This window comes from Anopheles merus, chromosome 2L (genome assembly GCF_017562075.2).
Source record: "Anopheles merus strain MAF chromosome 2L, AmerM5.1, whole genome shotgun sequence".
Taxonomy (NCBI): domain Eukaryota; kingdom Metazoa; phylum Arthropoda; class Insecta; order Diptera; family Culicidae; genus Anopheles; species Anopheles merus.
This window is the reverse complement of record NC_054083.1, coordinates 6727626-6753792: the sequence shown is the minus strand read 5'-3', so window position 1 is coordinate 6753792 and position 26167 is coordinate 6727626. Positions and strand designations below refer to the sequence as shown.

Sequence of the window (26167 nt, the reverse complement as noted above, 5' to 3'; positions counted from 1 at the left end):
GGTATGGAAAAGATATTGCCACAGTTACGGTTCACTGGGTTGAAAGAAAATCGTGTGGAACCCCAGCAAAAGTACAATGGGAGTGTACGTATACGGCGAAAGATGAGTCTAAATAGCCGATGCTTTTTGAATGTGCCTATGTCTCTCTCTCTCTCTCTCTCTCTCTCTCTCTCTCTCTCTCTCTTTCTCTCTTCTTTGAGGTCTGGTTTTAAGTGTGACAAGTTTTGTGCCTTTTTTTGCTTTACAGGACAACCTGACAACTTGCTAAATTTTCGCTAATGTTGTGGAAATGTGCGAATAGAAAAGAGTGAGGATTAGGTATTACTTTTTTGCTTGTTTGTTTATTGCCCCTTTAGATTTGATTGGGGAGGAAGCTTTTTTTTTTTGGCACGGCCAGTTTGACACGGCGGCGGCTATGTAAGGCAAAAGAATACGGGACGAGATAGATATGGCCAAAAATTATCACATCCGAAAAGTTTTTAAGATTCGCCAAAATTTATGACGCTGTCAACAACGGTTACAACGGACAGAACGGATTTTTGCTTTATGACGTATGAAAAAGTTTCGGAAAGAGGATAATAAGACAATATTTTTCCTCAGACGAATATGGTATCACAGCCACGGTTTCAGTAAATGGGATCTGGAAAAAGCTGGCGTTAAAAATCATTTTTCAAATGAAAATAAAACCAGCAGCACGAGCAAGCAAACACGGTTTTCGCTGTTGGGTGATATTGATGAATCGGTCAAACAAAGAGCTTTCGTATACATTGAACTTTCCGCGAACGCGCTTACTTAGGACTGTATCGAATAGTGATGGGCGGGTCGATCTGAACCTATCGTGCCATCCGTACGCGACCTGGAGTCGTTCGGGTTGACCCGAATGGTACAAGTAGTGTCAGTATTTGCAACGACTTCGGTAGGTGCCAGAAAGCATAAGCGACTCCAACCCGTTGGTGCTTCGAGTTCGGGTCGGGTCGGCTAAGTCGTCCGACCCGTGGTTGCAGCGAATAAGGTCGACCCAAATGATGAGTAGTAGCGAGAAAGCATAAGCGACTCCGACCCATTGGTGAAGCGAGTTCGAATCGGGTCTGGTCAAGGTAGGTTGAATATCCTCGAACTCGCTGCACCAACGTAGGAGTCGCTTATACTTTTTCGCACCTACTCATCATTCGGGTTGACCCGAACTCCTTGCATCCGCAAGTCGGATTTGATTCCGACTCCAACCTAGCGCACCCGCTGCACCCACGGGTAGAAATAGATTCCGACTGGCTCGCAGCCGACTCCGGGTCGGGTCGTGAAATGAATCGTATGTCCCATCACTAGTATCGAACTCTTCGCTAGAGTGTGATAAACGGGTAAACAGTCCCCTGCGTTACGTTTGTGTAACGCGTTACGCAAGTGGCTTATACCACAAAATATCAATCACCAACTGCTCCTGTCACTGTCCTTAGTCAAATATCAAGTTCTCAAAGGAATATCTTTCGGTTAGTCATCTCGATGGCCGTATCTTAAAAACTTCGTGACAGATCCTGGCGGAAAAAAAGCTTTTTTGAAACTCCTAATGGAAAGACTCCAACCTCATTGACTCCACCTTTTCGTAAGACAACTACCCACTTACTTACTTGTTCAGCGCTACAACCGATTTGCGGTCTTGTCCAGTGTCGGCAGGAGTGTCCACACTCATTCAAGGTCTCGCGCCTTCGTCTACTAATTAGTTATTCCTACCTTAGCTCACCTCAACTTGGACCTACCACGATCTCTCTGTCCTTGTGGACGACTAACCAGGACTTAACGGACTGGATAGTCCGGGTCGAAGCGTATAACATGGCTAGCCCACCGGAATCTGGCTAGCTTGATACGCTGCTCCACGTGAGATCGCCTAACATCTTAGTGATGGATAAAGTTGGCTAAAATCCGGAGTCGACTCCGATAATTCTTAGGAAATTCCACCACTGCATTACCGTCATACAGTGATCGTTGCATATTGTTCAATCTCGACACCCTCGAATCTAGACGAACTAAAGCATGTGTGTCATTTATCAGCAATTTGTTACGAGGGAATATAGATGCTCCAGACTTGCTTTCCCAACTTAGTTGGTATGTTCCTTCCAGGTGTTTAAGAAATCGGACTGCTCTTGAAATACCTTTCCGCAATACAGCGTTTGGCTTCAACGACCCGTGGCTAATTTGTTTGCGCCAATTCAATGAACATTACCGCGATTTTAATTTCTAATTTTATGTTCCGGCTCTTTGTTATTCTTTCTAATTAGGTCTCTTTTATTCTTAATTTCTTTTTTCTTTTGTTTTTTTTTTGTTTTAAATATTTTCTTCTTATCCGCTGCTTATTTTACTTTCACTATGGATTTCCATTCTCTTACATCCTTTTCTATTTCCCCTTCGTTTAGTTAAGTTACAGTTAGTTTAGTTCCAATAGGGCTAACTAGGTTTTAAGCAATTATATGTTCAACCCCGGAGGCAGACATATTGAAATTAATAAATGAAATGAAATGAAATGAAATAATTTTGAAATCGACTCGGGAAGGTAGATCCGCCCAGCATTACCGGGAGTCATGCGGGGTTGGAGTCGTCGTCCAGATTAGTCCGGAGTCGTTCGAAGTCGGCTGGAGTCGTTGGGAGTCGGAGTCATCAGGAGTCGTTCGGAGTTATTGGGAGTCGTTTGGAGTCACAGTCGTCCGGAGTCATCCGGAATCGACCTTCGAAACAAAGGTATACGAAGTGTATACGAAGTGCACGCGCAAAAACACAACGAAATAAAATGCCTGATCACAAGCACATTACACCGGACGGCTCCTGTTGACTCCGACTGACTCCGATTACGATCGACTCCGATCGACTCTGGACGACTCCGACTCCGATTCCGGTCGACTCCGGCCGATTCCGGACGCCTCTGACGTCTTCTAACGACTCCGAACGACTCCGGATGTCTTTGGACGACTCCGTACGACTCCGGACGACTCTCAACGACTCTGGACGACTCTGGACGACTCCGGATGGTTCCGATTCCGGGCGGAACTAGTGGTTCGGATTTTGACGGAGTCGGAATCGAACTACCAATAGCCGGAGTCGGATCGGAGTCGTGGTTGCGCTCGAAAGAGCACATCACTAGTACATCTCGTATAGCTCGTTGTTATATCGGCTCCTTCATTGTCCTGTCACACATACGGGTCCAAAAATCCTGCTGAGCATCTTCCTCTCGAACGGTGCTAAGAGGATTTCGTCAGATGTAGGCAGTGTCTATGTCTCAAAGGCGTATGACACTGTACTGGTACTGGTAGTATAAAGGTACTGTAAAGAGCTTCATACACAATATAGTCCCAGCTTGCTCCGTCGTGATAGCTTCTTTGAGGTGATCCTGCTTTCGATCTGCTCGATCCCTTGTTAAGCTTCAGTTACATAGGAGAGCCGCAGACCAATGATGTCTATATCATTAGTGTTATTTTTGTATTCTGTCATCTTCGCCATGATCTGGGACATGATGAAGATTCGGAATCCTCTTTGATAATTTGCAATTATCTTTTCACCGCGAGGGACAAGACGATCCTGTAGGATCAGGGAGAATTTGTATAGGCAGTATTCAACACCGTAGTATCCCTGTAGTTGTTGCAGTCCAACCTGTTTCCTTTGTTGTATATAGGGTAGATGATGCCGAGATTCCAATCACAATACGCTGTATTGTATTCGGATCGCGCCCACAATAACAATTTGATGAATCTCGTTTTATAATCGTGCTCCTCCGTTCTTGATTCCATCAGTGCAGCTACAATTATGTCGCAGAAAACAATTAATTTCAAATATTTTATAGATTTTAGTAGATTTTATAGATCACAAAACCCAACACCTGCTAGCTGATGTTTAGGTATAAAGGTTTTCAGAGTTTCAAGATGAAAGATGGGAGATTAAAGTGAACATAAATGTGTTAGAGCGCTCACGAAACAGCTTATGCCATGTAGTACGAACAGCTGCTACAGGTGTTAAAATGCCAGTACATGTTATTACGCTATTTTTGTAGTAATTATTCCGCACCTCCGCACAAGCGCATTACACCAATCGTTGGTGTAATACCTATTAGACACTTGGTGTAACTACCACTGGTTCACGACTGTACACTGTACTGTAATTGTGTCTATGTGCGTAATATGGTCCGTATAGTTGCGTACATTAACTGTTTCCATGCCTTGTTCCACAGGTCATCTTCAGCCAATCATCCGATCTGCTGGAACGCCAATCGTCTGCCGCTTCCAGTACGGACGAAACCTCCGGTGCTCAGCAGGATCTGAGCGGTGGTTCGAAACGCGACGACGGTGCGCCCGACTTTGGAGTGTTTAAGGACTTTGACTTCCTCGAGTACGAGAGCGAAAGCATAGAGGGCGAATCGACGGACAACTTCAACTGGGGCGTGCGCCGTCGCCCGCTCTCCGAGGGGGAAAATGAGCCCCACTCCCTGTCGGCCGCCGGTGTCCGCGCATCACACACCAATATCGACGAAAGTCTGAGCGAGAAGACGCCCATGTTCAATCGCAGGAAGCGGCCCAATGCTGACGATTCGTCGGACGAGGAGGTAGAATCGGAATCGCCGCTGGACGAAGAGCCGCGCCCAATCTTTACAAAGGCAGCCTACCTGAGCGGCCCTCCAACGAGCCTGAGCCTGCGGGAGCGGCGCCATCGGCGGGATTCGGTGTCGCGCAGCGATACGAGTGGTTCGAGTGCTGGCGATCTCGGTGACATTACGCCGTGCAATGCATCACCCCACCTGCCGGGTATGCACCCATTCCGCACTGGTCCGATAAGGGATGAAAGTGTGGACGTATGGCGACGCAATCTGGTGGGGATGCTCGTTAACCAGCCCTCATCCCATGCGCCCGATCTGCTCAACCAAATGTTCCGCCTAATCAAAGAGCTGACGGTGCGCTCGATTGCAATTTCCAAGGAGTGTATGCGATACTTTACCGGGTGCGGCGTACAGCTGGGCCATCGCATTTCGGTACTATCGGACCTGCTGGCCACACGCGGTGATCCACCGAAGATTTGGTATCATCAGAGCCTGGCAACCACGCCCCGCCTGTTCGAGAATCTCCGCTACGGTGTGCTGGAGGTGCAGGAGCACCTGGAAACGTTCTTCGACCGCAAAGAGACGGTGCTGGACAGTTTGGACGAGGTGAAAACGTCCTGCAAATTGGCACTGTTTACGTCCGACATTGACTCGGCCAACGAAGGAACCGGAGGCTCCAGCGCAGTTGTTTCGCTGTCCACCTCTACCGACCCGGCCACGGCGGAGCTGCTGCTCGATCTGGGACGCGGGCTGTACAAACTAATGTTCCAGTTGCTGCTGCTGATCGAATCGGACCATAAGATCGCAATCAGTGTAGTGCAAAATCTACGACAAAATGAACAGATGCAAGATCTGTCCAACCTGTACCTGTCCGTACGGGGTGCGCTGCTGCGCTGCATAGACGACGCTGAGATGGAATCGCTGGATACATCGACTTCAACCGAGGGAGAAAACACACCCACCCCTTCCCCGGGTTTGCCAATGAATAACAGCGAGTTTGAAAACATTTTGGTCGAGCTGATCGACAATCAGCGGTAAGTAATAATTGCTGTAATTAAGGTGGATTTTGCTAGCCTTATGTAAAGAATGTATGTAATGTAGAGAATGTCGTAATAATACTACCGGACGCGTGCCACACTGGCGTGTTGCGTGATGTTCGTTATTATTAGTTGCTTACGATGGCAAAATGGTAATATTGCTAATATTGCTGATATTTTCATGCACCCGCGTGTGGGTGATTTCTGTTGCTTTTCCCCATTCGCATAGGTGGTCAGCGGCGATAAATCACGTAAAACAGCACAAACAAATGTCGAATCATTCTGCATCGAATTACAACCTGTCCGGTGGCGCCAGTGGTAGCAGTGGCGGTGGCACTGGTGTTGGTGGCATGATGTTCGCCTCGGGTGGGGGTAACTGCAGCATTACTGGTGGCGGCGGCGTTGGCGATGGTCTGTTCGCCAATCTTGGCACGGAATTTAAACCCGTCGATGATTTATCGATCATATTGAACGTTTACGCTCACCGGCTGACGAAGGATAGAAATGGTAAGCTTTAAAGGGATGAAATGATCGCGGGAATCGAAATGATTTATTTTTGATGATTTTTTTTTAAATATTTGGTGGATTTTTTTTATTAAATATGTTATCTCAATAACCATATAATGACTGTTTGCTTTTAAAGCAGTATCAGCGACAACTATTTCTCATTTTTTGCACGATTTTCTCTTACTGTGCCAAAAAGTCCTCTTCTGAATCGCGCACACATTTTGAAACATTATTAAACACTATTACCTTTCTGGACATAGTTGAAATCCAATAAAATACACCCGTTTGATTTGGACCAAGAACGTAAAGCAATAGATTTGTGATCACCAGCAGTAGGACAACCCGTAACGACATTATTGATGGTGTCGTGTTCGGGGCTACGGCCACAGTAAAAATAAAATAAAAACCTACCCTTACAGTTGCTGACCATTGCAAAAACATCCATAAAAGCCAAAAGCGTTCTTTTGGGGCAAAGTGTGTGTGATACGTGTACAGAAGTTTGCTTTTACGCGGACGTACGATAGCTTTACACGATGGTTTGAAAAGAAAATCTTTAAGCTCCTTTAAGGTTGATGAACTTATAAGCATTTGTGTGTAGAGCGTTGAAACACGATGGCAAATGTTACCTTTTTAAGTACACAAACTGAACCTATTTGAAATCAGCAGCAAAACATATATTTTTCAATATTAACCGACCCGGTTGAAGTGTTTGCCTTCCTTCATAAATGTATTACTTCGAAGCTTTAGGGTGTAATTTATTGCTTCATTACAATGGTTGGTTGCGCTGATGGAGCACTCAGTACAGCAACCAATTGGTTCGAGACTTCAACCTATCAACTAGCCCTTAAATCATCCACAATCGCGCATCAGTCCATTGCAATTGTAAACAGTGCACAGAGCATGGCAAATTTAACGAGGTCCGTCCTGGCCCTACTTTCGCTTCACCGTCGCAGGCCGCAGAATGAAATGTTGTTGTGAGTAAGATAAATGTAGTCGAAGATATTCTGAGTGCTGAGTGTCTGGAGGTTGTGCTATTTTTTCCCTTAGATAGAAAAAAATAATATTGCAATTTTTCCTTCAAAATGCCTTTTTAGGGGGAGCTCGAGTTTTGAACCCCTAACGGACATGCTGTTAGGTCGTACTACTTGACGACTATACTAAGTATGCGGTGAAGCCCAGTATAGGGTTTGAAAGGTTAATAAACAACTGCCTACTAGTTTAAAACATTTGTATCTTTGAATATGCATCATAGCTTACCAAGCACACCTGTGTTGTCTATTCACGGAGGCAACATTCAGTAGATTCAGTCAGAATGGTAGGTTCGATCGCAATAGTAGGTTCGAACAGAAGGTTAAGTCAGAACGGTTAGTTCAGTTGAAACGGTAGGTTAAGTTGGAAACGGAGATTGGGTCGGAACGGTTGAAAACACTTAATTTCGTTCCATTAATGTTTTTGTTGTTAAAAATGTTCCATCACTAGTGGACACTTGTCTATTGGACTGTTAAATACCCTGTAATACAAAAAAATAATACTCCAATGATTATAATCTGGTCCTTCAAACCGGTATATCCGCCTAATATTCTCTTTTTATTATATTCCCCTTATCATAGATGTGTTCATTGTTTCACGTTCGGAGCTTGAGCTGAGTGAAATCTATCAAATTCTCATGGAAAACCTGCTGCACGTGTCTTCAGCGCTATCTAACATGGAAATCAGCATGAAAGCTAACACAAGTTCCAGCTCCTCGACGGTTACAACGATGACGACAATTCCAGCAGTAATTGGTACGGGCCCCAGCACCGGTCCAGGGAACGGCGGAACCGGAAATGGCCATTCAGGAGCACAGGGCAACGCAGTGGGCTCGTTAGCCGGTTCCACTGCACAGGGCAGCAGCAATCTACCACCACCGCCGCCTGTATTGGCACCGACCAATCCGTTCAAAGACACCGTTGACATCATTACGACACTGTAGGCAAACTAACGTGGCAAACGACGCTAGGGAGCTGGTATTGCAATGCATGTGGATGGTCGCTTGTTGCTGTTGAAATGCCGGCTCTCGGTTTGGGTCGATCCGCCTGGAACATACCGGACCGGGGCCAGGCTTACACGACGACGAAGGTTTTTGCATGCAAATTTGATTCCATTTTGCCGTGACACTCAGGAACCGAACCGGTTTGATTATCCACCATAATCCGTGTCCTCTTTCCGTCCTGCTGTGTCGTTATCTTCCGTCATTTTCCGTCATTTTCCGTCTTTTTTTTTGTCTGAAGCCATCTTTCAAGGCACTGGTACAACAGCAAAGAAAACCAATTGATTTAGCCCGCTTTGTCTGCTGGTGCGATTTTTACGACGAATTTAATGCGAATTGCGAGACCCCAGCACCGATATCCATTCGCCCGTGTAATGTGATTTTAAGTGAGGATCAAACCCGAACTGGAAAAGTCAAATGTATTCGAAACGAACCGTTTCACTGGAAACGTGTCACACGGAACACCAAAAAACCGTTTGCGAGAAGCAGCGCAACAGGGACGGTATTGTGTGATAATAATGTTGAAGTGAAGCGGTGTGGTCATTTTTTGTGCGTAAAGTCCGCTGCTTGGCGAACGTTCCGAATTCCATTTTAATAATTTATCCATTCATCCATCCATCCATCCATCAGCGGGAGGATTGCTGTGAGTGCGGCTGTCTGTGTTTTAGTATTATTTATGGATGGTGACAATTGGCGGCCTAATGCCTTGTGACGCAGCTTGCGAGCCAAGCAAACGATAAAGTACTAATCAATGAAATCATTGTAGCATGAACAGGACATTAAATAAAACCAGAACCAAAAGCCCAGCAGCGAAACAGTTAGAAAATGAACAAAAGAGTGAGACAAATTTAGGCGCGAGCTCGCGTTTTCGTTGCCACTGCTATTCGAATGAGGAGGAATCGTTGTATTGTATTGTAGCATTTTACAAAGTGATTCGAAAATAAAACGTAAAACTAAGCGTGTTTACATACTACCTCTGTTCTGTGGGAATAACATATACTTTTTCAACGAGCCCATACCGAAATAATCAGTTAAAACTATGTGCTCTTAATTGGGGCTAATTCTCGTACACAGCTGACAGTTGTTGGGCGCGTACAAGGTGGAACATGTATTAATTTTCCGTGTTTTCTTCTACTTTATGGATACTTATTATAAATATTCGCCTTTACTTTATATTTGTCTTAATAACAGCGCGCGCGAGTGTGTGTTGTCATCACAAACATGCATATCCAACATATTGTGAACTGTTTCCATTTGAACTTTGTGCTTGCGTGTGCTGCATCTTTCAAACAAAAACCACCGTGAAAATGCTCTGTATAGTGCCGCTGTGATGCTGTGGCGCGACTGATGGTAGCATATCTGGTTATCAATGTAAACCATCCCTGTTGCAGCGTTTGTTCGTGTAGTTTTCTCCTTTCGATTCTATTCCCCAGGCTGTTCATTTATCGTAAGGAGAAAAATGGGTTCACTTCAGCTTAGGGGGTTGGTTCATTTGTATGCGATTCCGATGGCAGGATAAGGAATGAACACCACAGCATGGTTCATCAACCCCATGTTTGTACATTTCCCCATATTTGTAAAACCCCGCTGTCAAATGTTTTCCCCTAATTTTCGAAGATGTTCATTTGCGTCACCAAATAGCAGGGGTAACTGCTTTAAAGGGGGATGAATGTACCACGTTGAACGCTTCCCCTGTTCATGGTTCATCTATCGGTTCATTTCATGTATCCTAACAGTAGGAGAAAGAAAAGGTATAAGGAAAGGTACATTTCCCCTATCAATAGCACCCATTCATCCATCGATTCATTTTGGTCGGAACGAACAGCGAAGCACAGAGGCGCAGCATTCTCCGCTAACTCTTTGGGGAAATGAAGAGTGACACAGCGAGTGATTGTCCATCGTCGTTGCGGTTGATTTCACTAGTGTATCATCAACAAGTGTTGAATACTCTATCTCGTTTGTTTATGTCCGTTTCGTGCAGAGCAAAGTAAAAGTTCGATCGATTGTGCAAAACATGCAACCAAAAAGACTGTAGACAGCAATGATCGATCTTTACTATCCCTCCCCCCCCCCTCCCCCTCCCCCTACGTCGTACTGTATGGATTTGGACTTTAGGCATATTTGGGGTCGGTGGGTTTGTTTGATAAGCTTCTTTGGGTGAAAAAGAAGTTAAAGATTAATAGGCAGAATACGGAGCCTGGTGCATGGTTGTCAAACCATCGTAACATTACCGGCATGGTGCGTGATTTTGTGATCGTCAACTTATCATTTCCCAGTAGGCTGGAAGTTAATTTTCCAAGACGAAGCATGAACGAGCAAACTACGTACTGAAACGTAATATTCCCAGGTGATACGGCCCTTTAATGTAATCTGCCAGTTACAGCGTTTGTGTGTGTGTGTCAGGGTGTGTTTGCACCTATCTCAGTGGATATGATTTTTGGAGGGTAAAGTACGGGAAAATCAAAGTTTTAAAATTGAATAAAACAACAATGGATATAGAAATTTGAATGACATACCTTTTTTTAAAAATTAAATAGAATCATTGTGAATGTAAATAAATAATATCACTTGAATAAATGGGACAAAACGCACGTTTTCTGATTTCATATGAAACACGTGTTTTGGTTGCAAAAAAAGTCAACAGTTTAGTTCGCTTTGTCATTCTGTGAGTTAAACAGTATATGCACATAAAGGCAAAATATTAACAACATAACGGTTCGGAACGTTCTGATGTAATTTTGGTTACCAATAAATGTACATCAACAATTTTGGTAACCAAATAAGTTACCAATTTTGGTTACCAATATTTGGGTAAAGCAATAAAAGTGCAAAAATCGTTTTTTTTTATCGTTACGTGTAATATCAGGACTTCAACCTGCAGAGACATTTAAGAACTGGGGCAAATTGCAAAACCAGCTAGAAAACAAACTAAAATGAGCTTTTTTTATACTGCTGGTTCAAATTGTGTGCCAACTAGTGGATGTGCATTTTGTTTTCTTCGTAAACCTTTGTGAACCGAGCTGATTTCAGCAGCGGCTATGCTGCATCACTCCAAGGACAGCCATGCCGGTGTTTCTTTCTGTCAAAGCTACCTCGTTGGCTGGATGATAACCCAACTATTGGAGTATCTACTAATGTACAACCCAGCACAAAAAAAAACTCAACTAACCGTATCACGTCATACGTAAGACTGACTATCCTGCTATGAGGGGTAATCCAAAAGTCACTGAAAGCCAATCCCACAAGTGATACAGGCTGGCCTTGACCGACAGCGGTTGTGTTGAGCCAAAGAAGAAGAACCTTATTACCTTACCCGTAATTGGCATTAATTAATTTAACTTCATTTCCCTTTTTTATTTTAGTGCGTTTTGTCCCTTTATGCAGTGCTTTAAGCCCTGATGGAATGGTGCATTTTACCCCAGCACAGGGTAATTTTACCTCAATCAGATAAAAATCGTATTTAAAAGGGGTTTCTTAGAAAATGATAAATTCATCGGCTGTTAAGTAAAAATGACAACAATTTCTCAGTAGATTACAGGCGTCCCCCGAGTTACGACCCCCTCGAGTTGCGACGATTTGCAGATACGACGATTTTGATTTTGACAGTGAAAAGTTGTCATCGAGAAGAAATTGATGTATATTTTTGAATTTCTGAGCTGATAACCGTTACACACACATTTCCAAAGATTCCACTACTACCCGTTATTGTATATCTATATCGTGTAAACGACTTTTTGTGTAAAATTAATACATTATCGAACATTGTTTCAAATAAAAACCCGATATGATAGATTTCGACTCTTCAACTTCGGTTATAAACTTTACATTGACAGATATTCGACATACGACTTTTTCGACTTACGCCTTGCGTTGGGACTTTTTTTCGGTCCCAAATACAGTCGTATCTCGGGGGACACCTGTACTATAATGCACCTCAAAGAACCAAATTAATTGATGAAATAAACAAATGCTAGCAGATGTCATTCAAAAATTCATTATGCGGTGCATATTACCCCAGGATCCACGATACAATACAAAACATCATAAAAAAGGATAAAAAGATTATAAAAGGATAAAGTCGTCATTTGTACCGTGTTGCTACGTTTTGTTTTACATTGCTAAGCATCAACGAATGCTAGTATGTAGCTGGTTTGAGGTTGCCTGTTTCTAATTGTATTTCGTTTGTTCTGCGTTGACTGCCACTTCAAAGTGTTAAAGCAAAGCTGATTAATAGAGATTTGAGTCGCTTGGAACAGCAAACGGTATTTGTTCTGTTTCAGTAGAGGTAACAATTTGTGTTCTTTCATAGTTTGTTGCACCACTTGACGGGCACGCTCTTTTTCACGAGTGAATGTGTGATTGGCCATTTCTGTAAAGCAATATTTACCAAGAGCTGTTCAACAGTCGCGTGTTGCATTGCGAAATTGCGATTCATCTCTCTCTATTATTAGCTCCATTCACGTTACGGCTCTTCGCGGCAGTAGCGGATTTAGGGTATCGGGGGCCCTAAGCGATAAAAGAAGTTGAGGCCCCCTGTTGGTGTCGAGCGAGGGGGAGGGGGGGGGGTATTACACTTGGCTTTGTTTTAAACTCACCGTGACAGTTTGCTGCCGGGTGGGGGGAAAATTGAATTGAAAATTGAATTGAATAATAATTCAATTTATTTATTTAGCTATTCAACACCTAATCGTTAACTTATTCCCCTAACATCTGCCTTACTCTGGTGTCGCCAAAATTGTAAATTAGTAAAATATTCTCTTTAAATGTGTTGGACTTTGAATTAAATCAAAGTGATAGGACCATGTATTGAATTGCCTTGACATAGCTAGTAACGGCTCATTGTATCCATATAAGGTATGTCTGCTCTCACCAACAAGCAAGTTATGAGAGCGAAGAGGTCTCGATGGCACGTAGATGTTGCTATTCTCGAATAAACAAGGTCTAATTCGTTTTTAGACGAATATTTTAGCAACAAATACACACTGTTTTACCTTAAAACGGTGTTTGAGCGTCTATAGGCCAAGCAGAAGGCAACGCGAGCGATAAAATTGGTATGGTTCTAAGTCCTCCGAATTGGTCGCCTTTTAAGGCAAGTCTTGTAAACTTCCGTTTTATTGCCTCTATTGTGTTAATCATCGTAGTGCAATTCGGAAACCAAAGAATTGAGCAATACTCCACGCACGAGCACACAAGACCAGTAAACAACGACTTAAGACATAAGACATCATTACATTCACGGAATTGTCGAAAGATTAAACCTAGCATATTGTATGCCTTGTTAACAGTGTTGTCAACGTGTAAATGGAAATTTAAACTAGAGTACAGTGTAACCTAGATCACACACTTCCTGATGACGATCTAACACACTGCCTAACAACAAATAATTATACTTGATCTTTTTTTCAAGTCTAAGACACGATATAATAAAAAAAAATCAAGCGATAGCTCTAGATCATTTTTAAACACCAAGTATGAGTCCATGAGGCCCCTGTTGGGCACAGAAGTTTTCGATGAGGCTACTGTACACACTTTTGCATATGCTGGAATTACCATTCACGGGGGCCCTAAATTGACGGGGCCCCCCGCGGCCGCTCAGTCCGCGTACCGTTAAATCCGCCACTGCTTCGCGGTATTGCTAAATAGAGGAACTGATCAATTTAAACAACTGACGCACCAACACCCAAATAAAAACAATAATTATAATAATTTAAACAACTTCATAAAAAGTGCACCAACGTAAACACACTAAGCAAAACATTACAATCCTATTGCTACTGGTGCGTGTACTTGACTTTATGCTACGAATAATGATGACGCGTTTCGACCAGTACGTTAAACAACAATTCGATTCCTGAAATGAGCAATAATAGCCGTGGGTGAGGATTATTCATGAAATCCGATTTATAGCACGGTGCGTTATAATACAATGGAAAGAAATCCAACCGATGCGAGCCGTAAACGTTAAATGAACAGTGGATGATTGCTGACGATAGGAAACGGGATGGAACGGTAAAAGTATGTTTAAACGGATTACAATAATGCATCGGCTGACCACACTGGTGGCTGCACTGGGTATGGCTTGTGAGCGTTGGATATTAAAAAAAGATAAACGAATGAAATTATATTGACTACATACAGGCAAAATCCTTACTAAGCAAACACTTGTGATTCTTTTGTTCTCGATCGCTCGGATTAACTCGGATCGTTCTGCATTACTGACCTGATAAAAAAAAAACTATAATTAAATTACAGTTATATACCATAAAAAACTTAATATACAATGTATTTCAAAACTACATGAGATAACAGCTTTATGCCATGAGATTAGTTAAAGGATAATCAATTAAAGAGCCAACACATTTCACATAAACGAACCATTTATGAACTTATTTTATAGATAACATTTTTAAAATTTATAACATTTATAAAATTATACGTTTTTCAGAATAATGAATAGTTACCTACTGATTTCAAATTTGATAAGAATTATAGTGGATGTGTTGGGGGGAGCCATAAATTAGCATAAGTAAATTTGTCATAATAAAGGTACATTGTACAGTTAATACAGCTACGACAATTGTGGTTAAGCACGAGAAAGTAACAGAAAACCGTGTTGTTGTAGGCTTTTACCTGGGAAATTTACCCCGTAAACTACATACCATTCGGCGTCTCTCTTTATACTCGCGTCCAAGCTTAATTGACGTTTGACATTGGCCTTCAAGAACTGGGACAAAGCCGGCCACTCACACCCTTCAAGTGAATGTTCACACTTCCCTGGGCGCAACCGAAATTTCATCCCACATCCCACATCGACTATGTACACAGCGGCTTGTTGTTTCGTTACCCGTAACTATCCGATAAACATAATTTCCAATTATTATTCATGCTCGTTTGCCCACTTACAATGCACGGTGTCCATCCAGCCAAACAAGCTCAATCAACACGTTGTCGGTAAAATGATCCGCAAGTCCTCCACCCGCTTCCTCGTAATGTTAATTAATACGTAGTGTGGGAAGTCGTGTGGTAGAGTCACAGAATCGTGAAGTAGCATGGAATGGACTCGTGGGACGACAACTAACCATGTATTGATGCTACATGTCCATGAAAGGGGAAAAAATGTATATTTTGTACACAGCGTAATGTAATGTTGTGAAAAAAATAAAGAACTGATTATAGTAAGCGTTGCAATATAAAGCATGAATTCCAAAGATGCGAATAATCTTCTGTAAGTGGTAAAAATATTTAATCACAGGTACGAAACTTGTTAGGAACTAGATAAAAATTAAATTAAGGTACCTTCAGAGCGATCTCACTGGTTGGAATTTCAATACGTACCAGCTAGTAAATCGCACTCAATAGTTGTGTTGACGGCGGTACTCAGGCCAGGCCACGTGAAGGAAAGGCCTTCAGTGTCCTAAGTTCCAACCGAAACCATATTTATAGGAAAAGATAGGTTTCTGCCCGAAAGCATTAAGTTTCTGCCCGGATGAGACCTAAAGCAAATCCTAGGAAAGGCCAAGACATTCAAAAGAAAATCGAGACGTTCTTCGTTCAGTTTCTGAATTAGATCTGATGTTTATTAAACAAAAAATGGTTCTTATATACTAACACGTTTGATGGTGTTGAATCGTGCCAGTACACGTTGTTTAAATGTATTGGTGCCAGTGCGTGTGAAAATATTGTGCCTTTTTTCGGAAATCCATGCAATGGTTTTTTGTGTTCCTTATGTTTTTATAAGCTGCTATGTTTATGCCACGCATTTTATATTAATCCTAAGAAAACTTTAAATTTTATGATGTCCTCGCTTTGGGTAGATAACTCGAAGGATTCATTACCTGGTACAAGGTCCTTGAAAGAGAACAGGTCGAAGCGCTTAGAGTAAATTGACAGAAAGCCATGGGAAAATTTTGACAGTTAAAGTGAACATTGTTTATCTTTAGCGATGGACGTTGCTATGGGGTGAATGAGAGTTTTGTTCAGCATTTTACATTCAATTACTGTTAGAATATTTGAAGAATTAGAATCCAATTAGAAATTGCATGACTGATACAATCCAAGGATCTCTTTTATCATTCGTGGCCGGGTTATAAGTAAATGACGGTATGCATATTGTAGCAGTGTGTGTCGATTGGATGTTTAATTTTACTCTCAGTGTTCAATTGAAAGTAAAAAGGACTTCTTTAACCCAATTGAACATGTTGAACATTTCGTTTTTCCAGCAGGGCCGTTGCAAACGGTAGTGGTTTGTGGTCACGGAATGGCAAACAATGAAAAAGGTTATCAATGTTTCTGAATACAGAGTAGACTGCAATTACTTCTCCTTTATTGTCCAGAAGTGATTGACCGCAAGAAATTTAACCAATATAACCTTCCTAATAGTAAATTGGTCCACTTTTGCGCGTTAACTATTAGCCGTTTGTTTGTAAACACTTTTTCATGAAACTGTCAAAAGCGTGCTAAAAATGGCAACCTAACAACGGGCTTTGCATCGACCTGTTCTCCTTAATAGATCTTGTGCTATATCGTGAGCAGGCCAACAAGAAAGAGAGATCATAGTAGCCATATTAATGGATGCTAGGTTGTACAACATTGTAGTAGATATAGCGTAAATCGCACAACTATAAAAAGAATGCAAGAAGCTCAGTGGAGCTCATTCAAGTGTGTTATCCAACAAATATGCATATTGTATTTCTAGCCATGGAACAAGCAGGAAGCAGTCGATGCAACGAAAAAATAGTAAGTACAACTGTTTTGAACAAAAAGTGTGTGTGTGTGTGTGTGTGTGTGTGTGTGTGTGTGTGTGTGTGTGTGTGTGTGTGTGTGTGTGTGTGTGTGTGTGTGTGTGTGTGTGTGTGTAGCTCGGGGCCGCAATTGTGCTTAAATTTTATTGACAAATTTGGTGTTTTTAGGTTTCACCAGTGCTTAAATAATTTAGTATAGGGTTTGTCCATCTATTTAATCATTTAAACTACATTGCAGAGTGTGTGAAACTGGTTGTTCGATTAGGTATTGTAGCAGTTTTTAGTATAGAGCGTGTTTTTTTTTATTCTTGAGAAATGGTTTTGTCGTATTGCTTGGTAGAACGTTTTTTTTATCAAATTGCAACCAAAATTTACCGGCCTATTTTTATACATTTCATGTAAAAATAGCACGTGTTATTATTTTAATTGCGGTTCCGGTGTGAAGGCTAGCATCATCTGTGGTCCCGACTCCTTGGGATTTATCGGACCAACAAGGCCAAGGTGAAGAAGACGACGCAAACCGGTGAACGTACATATAGAAAAAAATATATATAAAGTGAATTTATTATTTCTCATCCCAATTGATTATTGTTTTATTTAAGGCAATGACGACGTGTTCCGGCCACAGTGGTTCGACGCGATGTCCTTTGTATACGAGGCCACCCAAGATGCGGTGCATATCGACACGGTAAGTATGCTTATACATATTTTAAATAACTAGTGATGTGGGTCAACTAGTTTGTTTAATCTTTGGCGTGGAAGCTAATGTCAGCTTTCAAATCAATTTTACATAAATGCCTAGTATTGAGCATTAACACAGTTGGTTATCCACGATTAATGGATGTTCTCCGACGAACTAATTGACCTTCATCACATTTTATTTAACTAATTTAATGCGAAGCTCGTTTTCATGTATATAACTTGAGCTCTCTTTTTTGTACTTATATAATTAACATTTGACAAACAAAGTATATCATATCATTCAACTGGTGGTTTTCCCCATAACACCACAGTAGTATGTACTTCGTTCGTCAAAGTTTTAATACAAATGAATCATTTCACACACGAAGTGTTCTATGATTCTTAAAATGTACACAGAAACGGACGATCACGACAAGCAGCAAATGCTGACCAGCGCACCACGTCAATAGCACCAGACCAATATGTATAGCCGTCCGGAATCACAGTGCTGACATTCCGCAGGAAGCAGGTGCGTAGTTGATAGACGAGTATACCCTGCTTGTCACGATCGTCCGTGATACTCTGCTGTTTCAGCGGGTCGATGGCCAATTCGTCCGATAATGTGTTTGCGCGAGTCGCTATCGTGTACGTGGCTACAGTGAAATTTCTCCACGATCAAACTTGAATAGAATAAATTTAAGAACATTTTTACTGTACATAGTTACGTGCGCATGATTATCGCCACGATCGTCCACTCGATCCAGCAGCAGCAACCAAACACAACCGGCATGTGGCCACGTTTATTCGGTGAGTGAGCTAGTAAGCCAGCCAGCAGTTTATCCAGCCGCTAATAGCGCAGGCGAGTAATGCTTAAAAAAATCCGTAGTTGTTGCACTCGCGTACTTAAATGTATATTATAAATAACCATGCTGGTAGTAATGCACAGAACCGTTGGTGTAGTTGTGTTTGCGATTTCATAATTTATTATTGATTTTATATCCATGGTATTGGTTAAGTAAACGTACGTAGAACGATTATGTTTTAAATGATTTGTAATGTAGTTCCTTATGCCAGAAAGATTTTTTGCGCAAAAAATTGTGCAAGTACACTGTAAATTCACTGAAAACCATCCCCACTAGTGAGTACAGGCCAGGCCTTGACCGACAACGGTTATTGAGCCAAAATATAAAAAAATAAAAAAAACTATTGTCAAAACAATGTTTTTGCAACATCCGGCTGCAATTGTATACCTTTGAACACTCTCCATCGATTCGCTAATATTCCAAGCGAATTTTCAACTGGCATACGACAAGTAGAATGCATTTTGTTGAATGTACGCTCCATTGAATCAGGAGGATGCACCCCGCTGTACGGTCTTAAGGCCGGGCTACATTGATCGTACTCCGTAGTGTAATTTTTGTGAACGCGTACGCCATCTTTAATGGCGGGTTGAAGCTAGATGCTGGCATAATTTATCTGTCAAAAAACGTTTTGGGTCGAGGAGCCTATAATTTTACCCAATGATGAATAGAGAATGGAAGATGGGGAAAAATGTTGCCCAGCGCTTTGTATGAATGACGATTTGTCCAATAACAACAATTAACGACCTACTTTGTTGCAATTTATGGACGTTTATCAACATTTCCTACGGCAAACAGGTAGCCTGGTCGAAACTTGATGAGACACCAAGCATGAATAATTTTGGCACTTAAATTATACCCACATCTAGCTTGCGCTGGTCGCCGCCAGATGCGATAGTGAATATAAAAATTACACTTGCGAGTACGATCAATGTAGCCCGGCCTTTAAGCAGTAATTGGTAAAGGCAAATGCCTTGTCACCGAGAATGGCGTTGCTGGTGGAATATTTAGTTGGTCGTTTTCTAGCTTGTGATACAGCCGTGTGTTTTTAAATATTCCACCGTCCGATATTCCTCCCTTACCACCAGCATCTGCCCATAAACAGTTATAGTCAGCATCGACCACAACTATTAATACAATACTAACATTTTTTTGATAGTTGTGATATTTGGATCCGCTATTACGAGGGCAAATAATTTCAACGTGCTTCCCATAGATTGCACCTATTGCGTGAGGAAATCTCCAGCGCTGCCCAAATCGTCTTGATATTGCAAGCCATTCTTCTTCGGTAGAGGGTAGCTAAAAGAAAATAAAACAGAGGAAAGATTTTAATGCATGTTTTAGTTTGTGTAGATTTTATAGCGTATGAGAAACATAAAATATGATTTTAATGTTCATTTTCTTTGACCCCGAGCCATTCTCTCCCACTCCTTCTTCTTGCCCTCCTGCTTTATCTGCCACTCCTGGCATGGTCCGCAAGGGTAACGGTGTGAGTGGGGCCCTCAACAACCGGTTTCGGGCGCAACAGGCGCACCGGAAAATGTAGATCCGGACGATTTCGGCCGGTACGTGGGCGATGAGCTTCGGCTCATTCCGTCTCCAAAAAGGAGACGCATTATGATAATCCAGCGGGAGTTACTTGATACGTTAAAAAAAACTCTTTAAAAACAGAACTTTGATTACTTTTTGAGTTTTGTATATCACACTAGTTGCTTTATAGAAGAGCTACGTTCCAGGAAAAAAAACTGTTTCCGTTTTCATATCATACCTCACCTTTTATACGAGGACGTTCATGAGGAAAACGTAGTGCAGCACATTTAACATTTAAAATGCATGTAGAAAAAATAAGTTTTTTCGCTATAATTTCAAGTCTACTCTGTTCATCAATACTGTTGTGTGTGTGTTGAAGTTTTTATCAACTGCAATAATATTTAGAAAATCATTTTTTTTACCTTCACACTGCTGTTATTCATGCGATTAGAGTACAGTTTTTCGCAATGTTTTTTGTTTCTCTAGCAAAGGATCAATGACAGGCCCAGAGCAATAGTTGGCCCCGGTCAACGGGAAAGTTTACTGGCAGGCCCTGGGGCCGGCCACCGGGCTGAACGTTTTAAACACATAAACGCTGAAACGAGGCTGGTTACACCCGCAACTTACCTTGACATAATCCTGCAAAGCCTCAATAAGACATGCGCACGTCTCTTTGACTATTTTACTGATAGTATGCCTCGACACCTAAAAGTATATGTTGATTAATAAAAGAGTGCTTAGAAAAAAGCAAAAATAATATTACTTACCCGGATCACGTATCCACCACCAGCGTCATGATAAATTGCTTGATTGCTTGCATGCGTGATTGATTTGCGGAGATCTGTGTCCATTTTCGCAATTTTTGGACCAACAAGGAACAGCAAATGGACGAAATCTTCCTTCTTCATCCTTAAAAATCGGTTCATCGTCTCGTATATACCCGATGTCGTGATGTCGGTCAGTAGCCAGTTGCCGGTTTCGTTTCGGTTCGGGAATAACTCCTGAACCCACAAACGACGTACCTGCGGACTACGGGAACGAGATCGGGCACGATCCCGGGCTTCGTTGTCGTCATTTTCAAGCTCTGGCTCGCTCATTTTTCCAAAAAATCGAGAACCACCAAAATTTTCACTTCTACTAAACACCGGCCAGCAAACGATTCAAACGATAAACAATGCACACTGCTGCGATGAAGGTGATAACATAGACTATAATTATATGTGAAAGAGATGTATAGAGTTTGGCAGATGAGAAGGAATGTTGTCAAGCGCTTTGTATTAAGCTTAGGCACCCAACTGTCAAATGACGATTTGCCCAGCAGCACTCGGCGTCCTGACCTGTAGCAATTTATTGATTTTGATCAACATGTCAAACGGCATACAGATAGCCTGGTCGAAAATTGATGGGACACCAAGCATGAATAATTTTGGCACATAAATTATACCCACATCTAGGTTGCGCGGGTCGCCACCAGATGCGCTAGTGAAAATAAAAATTACACTAGCAAGTACGGACAGTGTCCCCCGGCCTTAACTGTTCGTCCAGTGCGAGACCTCTAGCGGCTGCTAGCAGCAGTACGGACACTCCTTGTCGATCCTCGAACGATCGCGTGGTCGTCAGCATAAAGTAAGGATGGGTTGTAGAATGGAGATAAACAGTACGAGACCGTACAACGTCTGGAAGTAGCGATTCGAAATGCATGGGGAACCTTACCTGTTCAGTATTTGTTAAAACTTACGGAAAATAAGCCAAAACGGATTTTCAGGTGATATACCGTAATCATCATCAGCTTTAAAAAGCTTATTGATTGCCTTAAATCGACAAAAACTAGGAGAGACTATCATTATGACACGCAGTGTTTTCTAAGCACATTGTGTTTCCTTTCAGGCCACAAATGATCAAACCAACTAACTACCTTTTCGCACAATGAATCGGGAGCGGTAACACCTACAAAACTATTCAAATAGACTATAAAAATTGACAAATATTGTGATCAAAATGTCGAACAATGCCATATTATTTCAAAACAACCAATCGCTGCTACCTTTACTTTCTCACACTTGAGGTGTGCAATATTGTTTTGAAAACCCTACTTAGGTTGTATATGAATAATGATAAAAGTCTGCGGCATGTAAAAGTTTCATAATTGCTCAATGTCGTGCATTCCTATATACATTCCATGTGCGCACAATTTGAGCACGAAATCAACTAGTGGACAAGATGTAACATATAAATCATTTCAACTCTGTTTGTTATACAACAGTTTAAGCATTTGATTTTCTAGTACTTTTGGGGTTTATTGATTTTTACTTGTGTTTAATCAGAATGAACGGTCAAACCGCATTGCTTAATCATACTGCTTACTTACAAATTACAAATTTCATTTCACTAATGAAGAATGATTGGCAGTTGAGGCGTGGATCAAGCTTTATTTGACTTCAACCCAGAAGAATGAAATCCAACATCGAAGCTATATCACGTTCGATTACACTATTCTAGGAAGAATCCGACAGAAGATGTACAAAACTTCTGGTTCAAAATTATTATTTACGAACTGATAAACGCCGCTTTACTTTTGTGGTTCAGATTTGCACTATAAAAATAACTGTTTTGAATTGATCCAGACTCGTTTCTGTTGCGGCGCTGAGCCACTGTAAAATACTGACTTGTTTGTTTTGCGACGAAGAGCAACTGTAAGCAACACGGATGGAGGAAATGTAATGCAAACGAAAATCAATTAGTCAACTCAATTTGCAATCGAACGATGGACGTTGGTTTTTCTTACGCATATTTACTACCAATATTGTTACTACCAAAGGCTCAGTTAGCTCCAAATAATGAAGCTATGACAAAATTCAACATGTATGTTTGCTATGCTAATTTTGCGTTTATATGAGACTAGTTGTATTGGCCCGGTTACGGGGCTGTGCAGCAGATCTTCGGAGACTTACGCATTGTCAGGCGAGTACAAAGCTATCACAGATTGAGCTACGTTTGAAGGACAGGGAAATAGTTCCAATAATTAATCCAAGCTTTTGAACACTTTTTGAAAGATAGCAGCTGGTAATGGCTCATACCTTGACTTTTGCACGAATAATGTGATAAATGTTTGATCCAAGTTTAAATATAGTGATATCAGATCAGGTTTTAGAATGCTGGTTCAATAGATAGCCATCTCATTTCTCATTTGGCACAACAGCGTTGTTATTTTCAGTCGGCCTTAGTCGTTAAAAGCCTTGGCTCTCTGTTTATGATTTGTGTGCTCATAGTTAGTCTTACGTTTGAGACACCCGATGCATACGGGGGCTTGAACCCATGACCGTCATATTGTTAAGTTTTACCACGTGACCGGCCCAAAATCAACCGATCGACCGCAATTAATGTGATCAATAGTGTTTCATAACCATTCAGATTAAAATAACATCTATTAGATTTAATTAGTTTTAATTTAAGGATACAAACTCAACAGTATTGATTCGTGAAAATGCCTTTTTTCTCACACCAAATTGCCAGGAATTTTGAGAAAACTCGTTAACTCCGACCAAAACAATAGAATAATAATGACAGCGCAAAAAAAAGAATATGAGTTCTCGTTGCCAAGCGTATCCTATAACAATCCTTTAAAAAAATTTACAAAAAGGTTCTCATTTTCAATCTCTCACTATAGAGCGTTACTTTTTCACTCCTATAGTGAGACGATGTTGGTTAGTGAGTTGAGGTTAGGTACGGATAGCTTGGGTGATTTTTGTACCGTGTTGGTTTTCTTGCACACTTTGCACCGACATAGCGATTCATCGATGTAGGCATTGGACGAAAGACGACAAGGATGTTTTCGTCAAACGAACAGACGAATATCGCCCTCACGTATGTGAAATTGTGTAATATTTATCAAGTGATCTAAACAGCATAAAGATTCAAAAAGTACAGTAAAGCTTAAAATTAATTGCAGCAGCTTCCGTGGTATGTTGGTACGGGTAACCAGTGGATCGTGGATCAGACTGATTGGCTGATCGTTATTGGTCGCATGGTGTACAATTGATGTCTGGATTGCTGCAGGATGACACCAAAATATCCAGGACTCTACAGGGAGCAGTCTCATTTCAAATCTTCAATCATCTGAGTATATTTGCTATTTGCTATAATCTATTTGCCCTTAAATTGGTGGAGGAAATGTCGTATTATCTTCTCTTATTGTAGAACGCAAACGTGAACCACTTTTGTGAAGATTTACACCCGCAAAATCAAGATCAGTACACCGTCGAAGACTCCGAACAGAATCAGATACTGCGAGCTTTCAAGAACCTCAAAGCGGTGCGAATCATTGATTAGTATCTGTGCTAAATGACGCCGCGGATGCTACATTTAGACAACTTTGTGCAGATACTGCCAGACTTTCTACAATGCGCCTTATCCGCAGCTGAAATATTTTCCCTGGTGGATGCGGAACACTCTTATGCTATCGATGAGCTGGACAACATATAAGTAAACGGGAACCGATTGAACAACGAACAATGAACGGTGTGCGATGAAATTACCGCAGCAGTAGACAGCTACGATTTGACAGAATAATCCAGCGCAGAGGAGACACACAATGGACAGGTTTTTTCCTTGATTGCCCTGGTGGCATCGGAAATCCGTAAATGCTCGAAACTATTCTTGCATTTAATCGAAAATTGAAATCGCAGTGGCTTCGAGTGGAATTGCTACTCTGCTGCTGACCATGGAAAGCACGCTACACACTACATTCAAGCTATCGCTCTACCTGGACGCTCACAGTTCCTATAATATCCGTGTACAGTAAAAGTTTGCAGCAGTGTATTCGGCGGAGCATGATTTGGAGCAAATTTAGGGTATTGCATTTGCGGGAAAACATGCGTTTGAAGACTGTTCGAGATGCTGAAGAGCGGAAAGAGTTCGTAGAATTTCTTCTCTGCATCGGCGAGAGTCATACGACATACGGCATAAGACATTCCCGAATTTCGGTAAGGCATATGCCAAGATACCACGGGACTTTATATTACCTGGAACATCTGATCCGAAAGGTTACGTAAATTTATCGCAAACAATGTGAATTTTAATACATAAATTATGTATTTCAAGGGGTACACGATCCACAATTTAATTTATAAAGTATTAAATAAAAGAAAATTAAGAGATCATAAATCAATATACTGCAATATACAGTGAACCCTCTCTTATTTGAGAGGCGATGGGACTGTCGAATAAGAGGGGTTTTCAAATTACAGAGGTTGAAAGTGAATGAAAGGTCCATACAAGACAAGAAAGAGACAGAACATTTAGTATGCAGCCTTAACTGTTGCTATAGGAAACTGCGAACAGAATCGCTAATTTGAGCATACATCTTTCAATAACCATGGCAACACCATACTCAAATAAGAGGGACACAGATTTCAGAGGTTTTCCAAATTAGAGGAACAAAAATGTACTGGAAATCAAGGGACTGTGCAAAATGTTCAAATAAGAGAGGTTTTTCAATTTGGAGAGGTGTCAAATAAGAGAGGGTTCACTGTATGTTATAAATAATATAAGCACACAGAAAATCTTTCACAAAGGATCAAAAAAGAAAAAATGGTTAATTGAAGGGCAATTCTTATATGCCCTCCGATAAACGTTGCTTAGCCGTGTAACCGGGCCATTTTAACTAGTTTCTATGCAAATGCTTAATTTTTCCACGGTGTTACTGCTAAAGCGCAAAGCTCCTTTGTGCGTTAGAATGATTATATACCAGATTAACAATAAAACAAACTAACTAAAAGCATCGTTTGGAGAAGGAATACACTTTTGCTGGCAACTTGAACACAAGTAAGGGTAATTCCTTCATAGAAGGTCCCTTTTCAATCAGTGGCAATCAAAGAAGGCTCTTTCGGAAAGTAGGATTAGCCGAAATCAAAACTGTTACACAAAAGCAGACTTTGTAAAGAAGGCCTTACCTTTACCGTCTGGAGATCGTTGGCTAGCTGCCAGCAAGGTATTAACCATCATCTGCATTTCATGAGGGCTTAGTAGGGCGTAAAGCAACTGTTGTTGTGTGATTAGCAAACTGTTTTATTTTTAATCCACTTATGCTGACTTTTTTTTATTGGTTTTTATGTTCTGCTTTTCATTCGGTATGCTATGGGAAAAAATAACACTAATAGTCAAGCGTTCGTACTTAGTGTGCACTTTAATTTGGCGAGTGTTCTTTGTATTTA

The 26167-nt window shown here is 41.4% G+C and overlaps 2 protein-coding genes across 7 annotated transcripts in view; one reads left to right on the top strand and one right to left on the bottom strand.

Annotated features, from left to right (window-relative positions):
- Positions 1-9109, top strand: part of LOC121591416 (protein furry) — a 48663-nt gene extending 39554 nt beyond the window's left edge. For all 6 annotated transcript variants that reach the window (XM_041911878.1, XM_041911883.1, XM_041911881.1 and 3 more), the window contains 3 exons: positions 4208-5604; positions 5837-6114; positions 7725-9109. In XM_041911878.1, the coding sequence (XP_041767812.1) occupies positions 4208-5604; positions 5837-6114; positions 7725-8086 (2037 nt within the window). In that variant the 3' untranslated portion in view covers positions 8087-9109. The remainder of the gene's footprint in view (positions 1-4207; positions 5605-5836; positions 6115-7724) is intronic.
- Positions 9110-15636: 6527 nt separating this feature from the next.
- LOC121591453 lies at positions 15637-21086 on the bottom strand. The gene is made up of 4 exons (XM_041911949.1): positions 20723-21086; positions 20583-20660; positions 19572-19724; positions 15637-15648 (listed from the first exon to the last, which is right to left on the bottom strand). The coding sequence occupies exons 1-4, from the start codon at positions 21050-21052 to the stop codon at positions 15637-15639; spliced, it is 573 nt and encodes a 190-aa protein (XP_041767883.1). The 5' UTR covers positions 21053-21086.
- Between the last annotated feature and the right edge of the window lie 5081 nt (positions 21087-26167).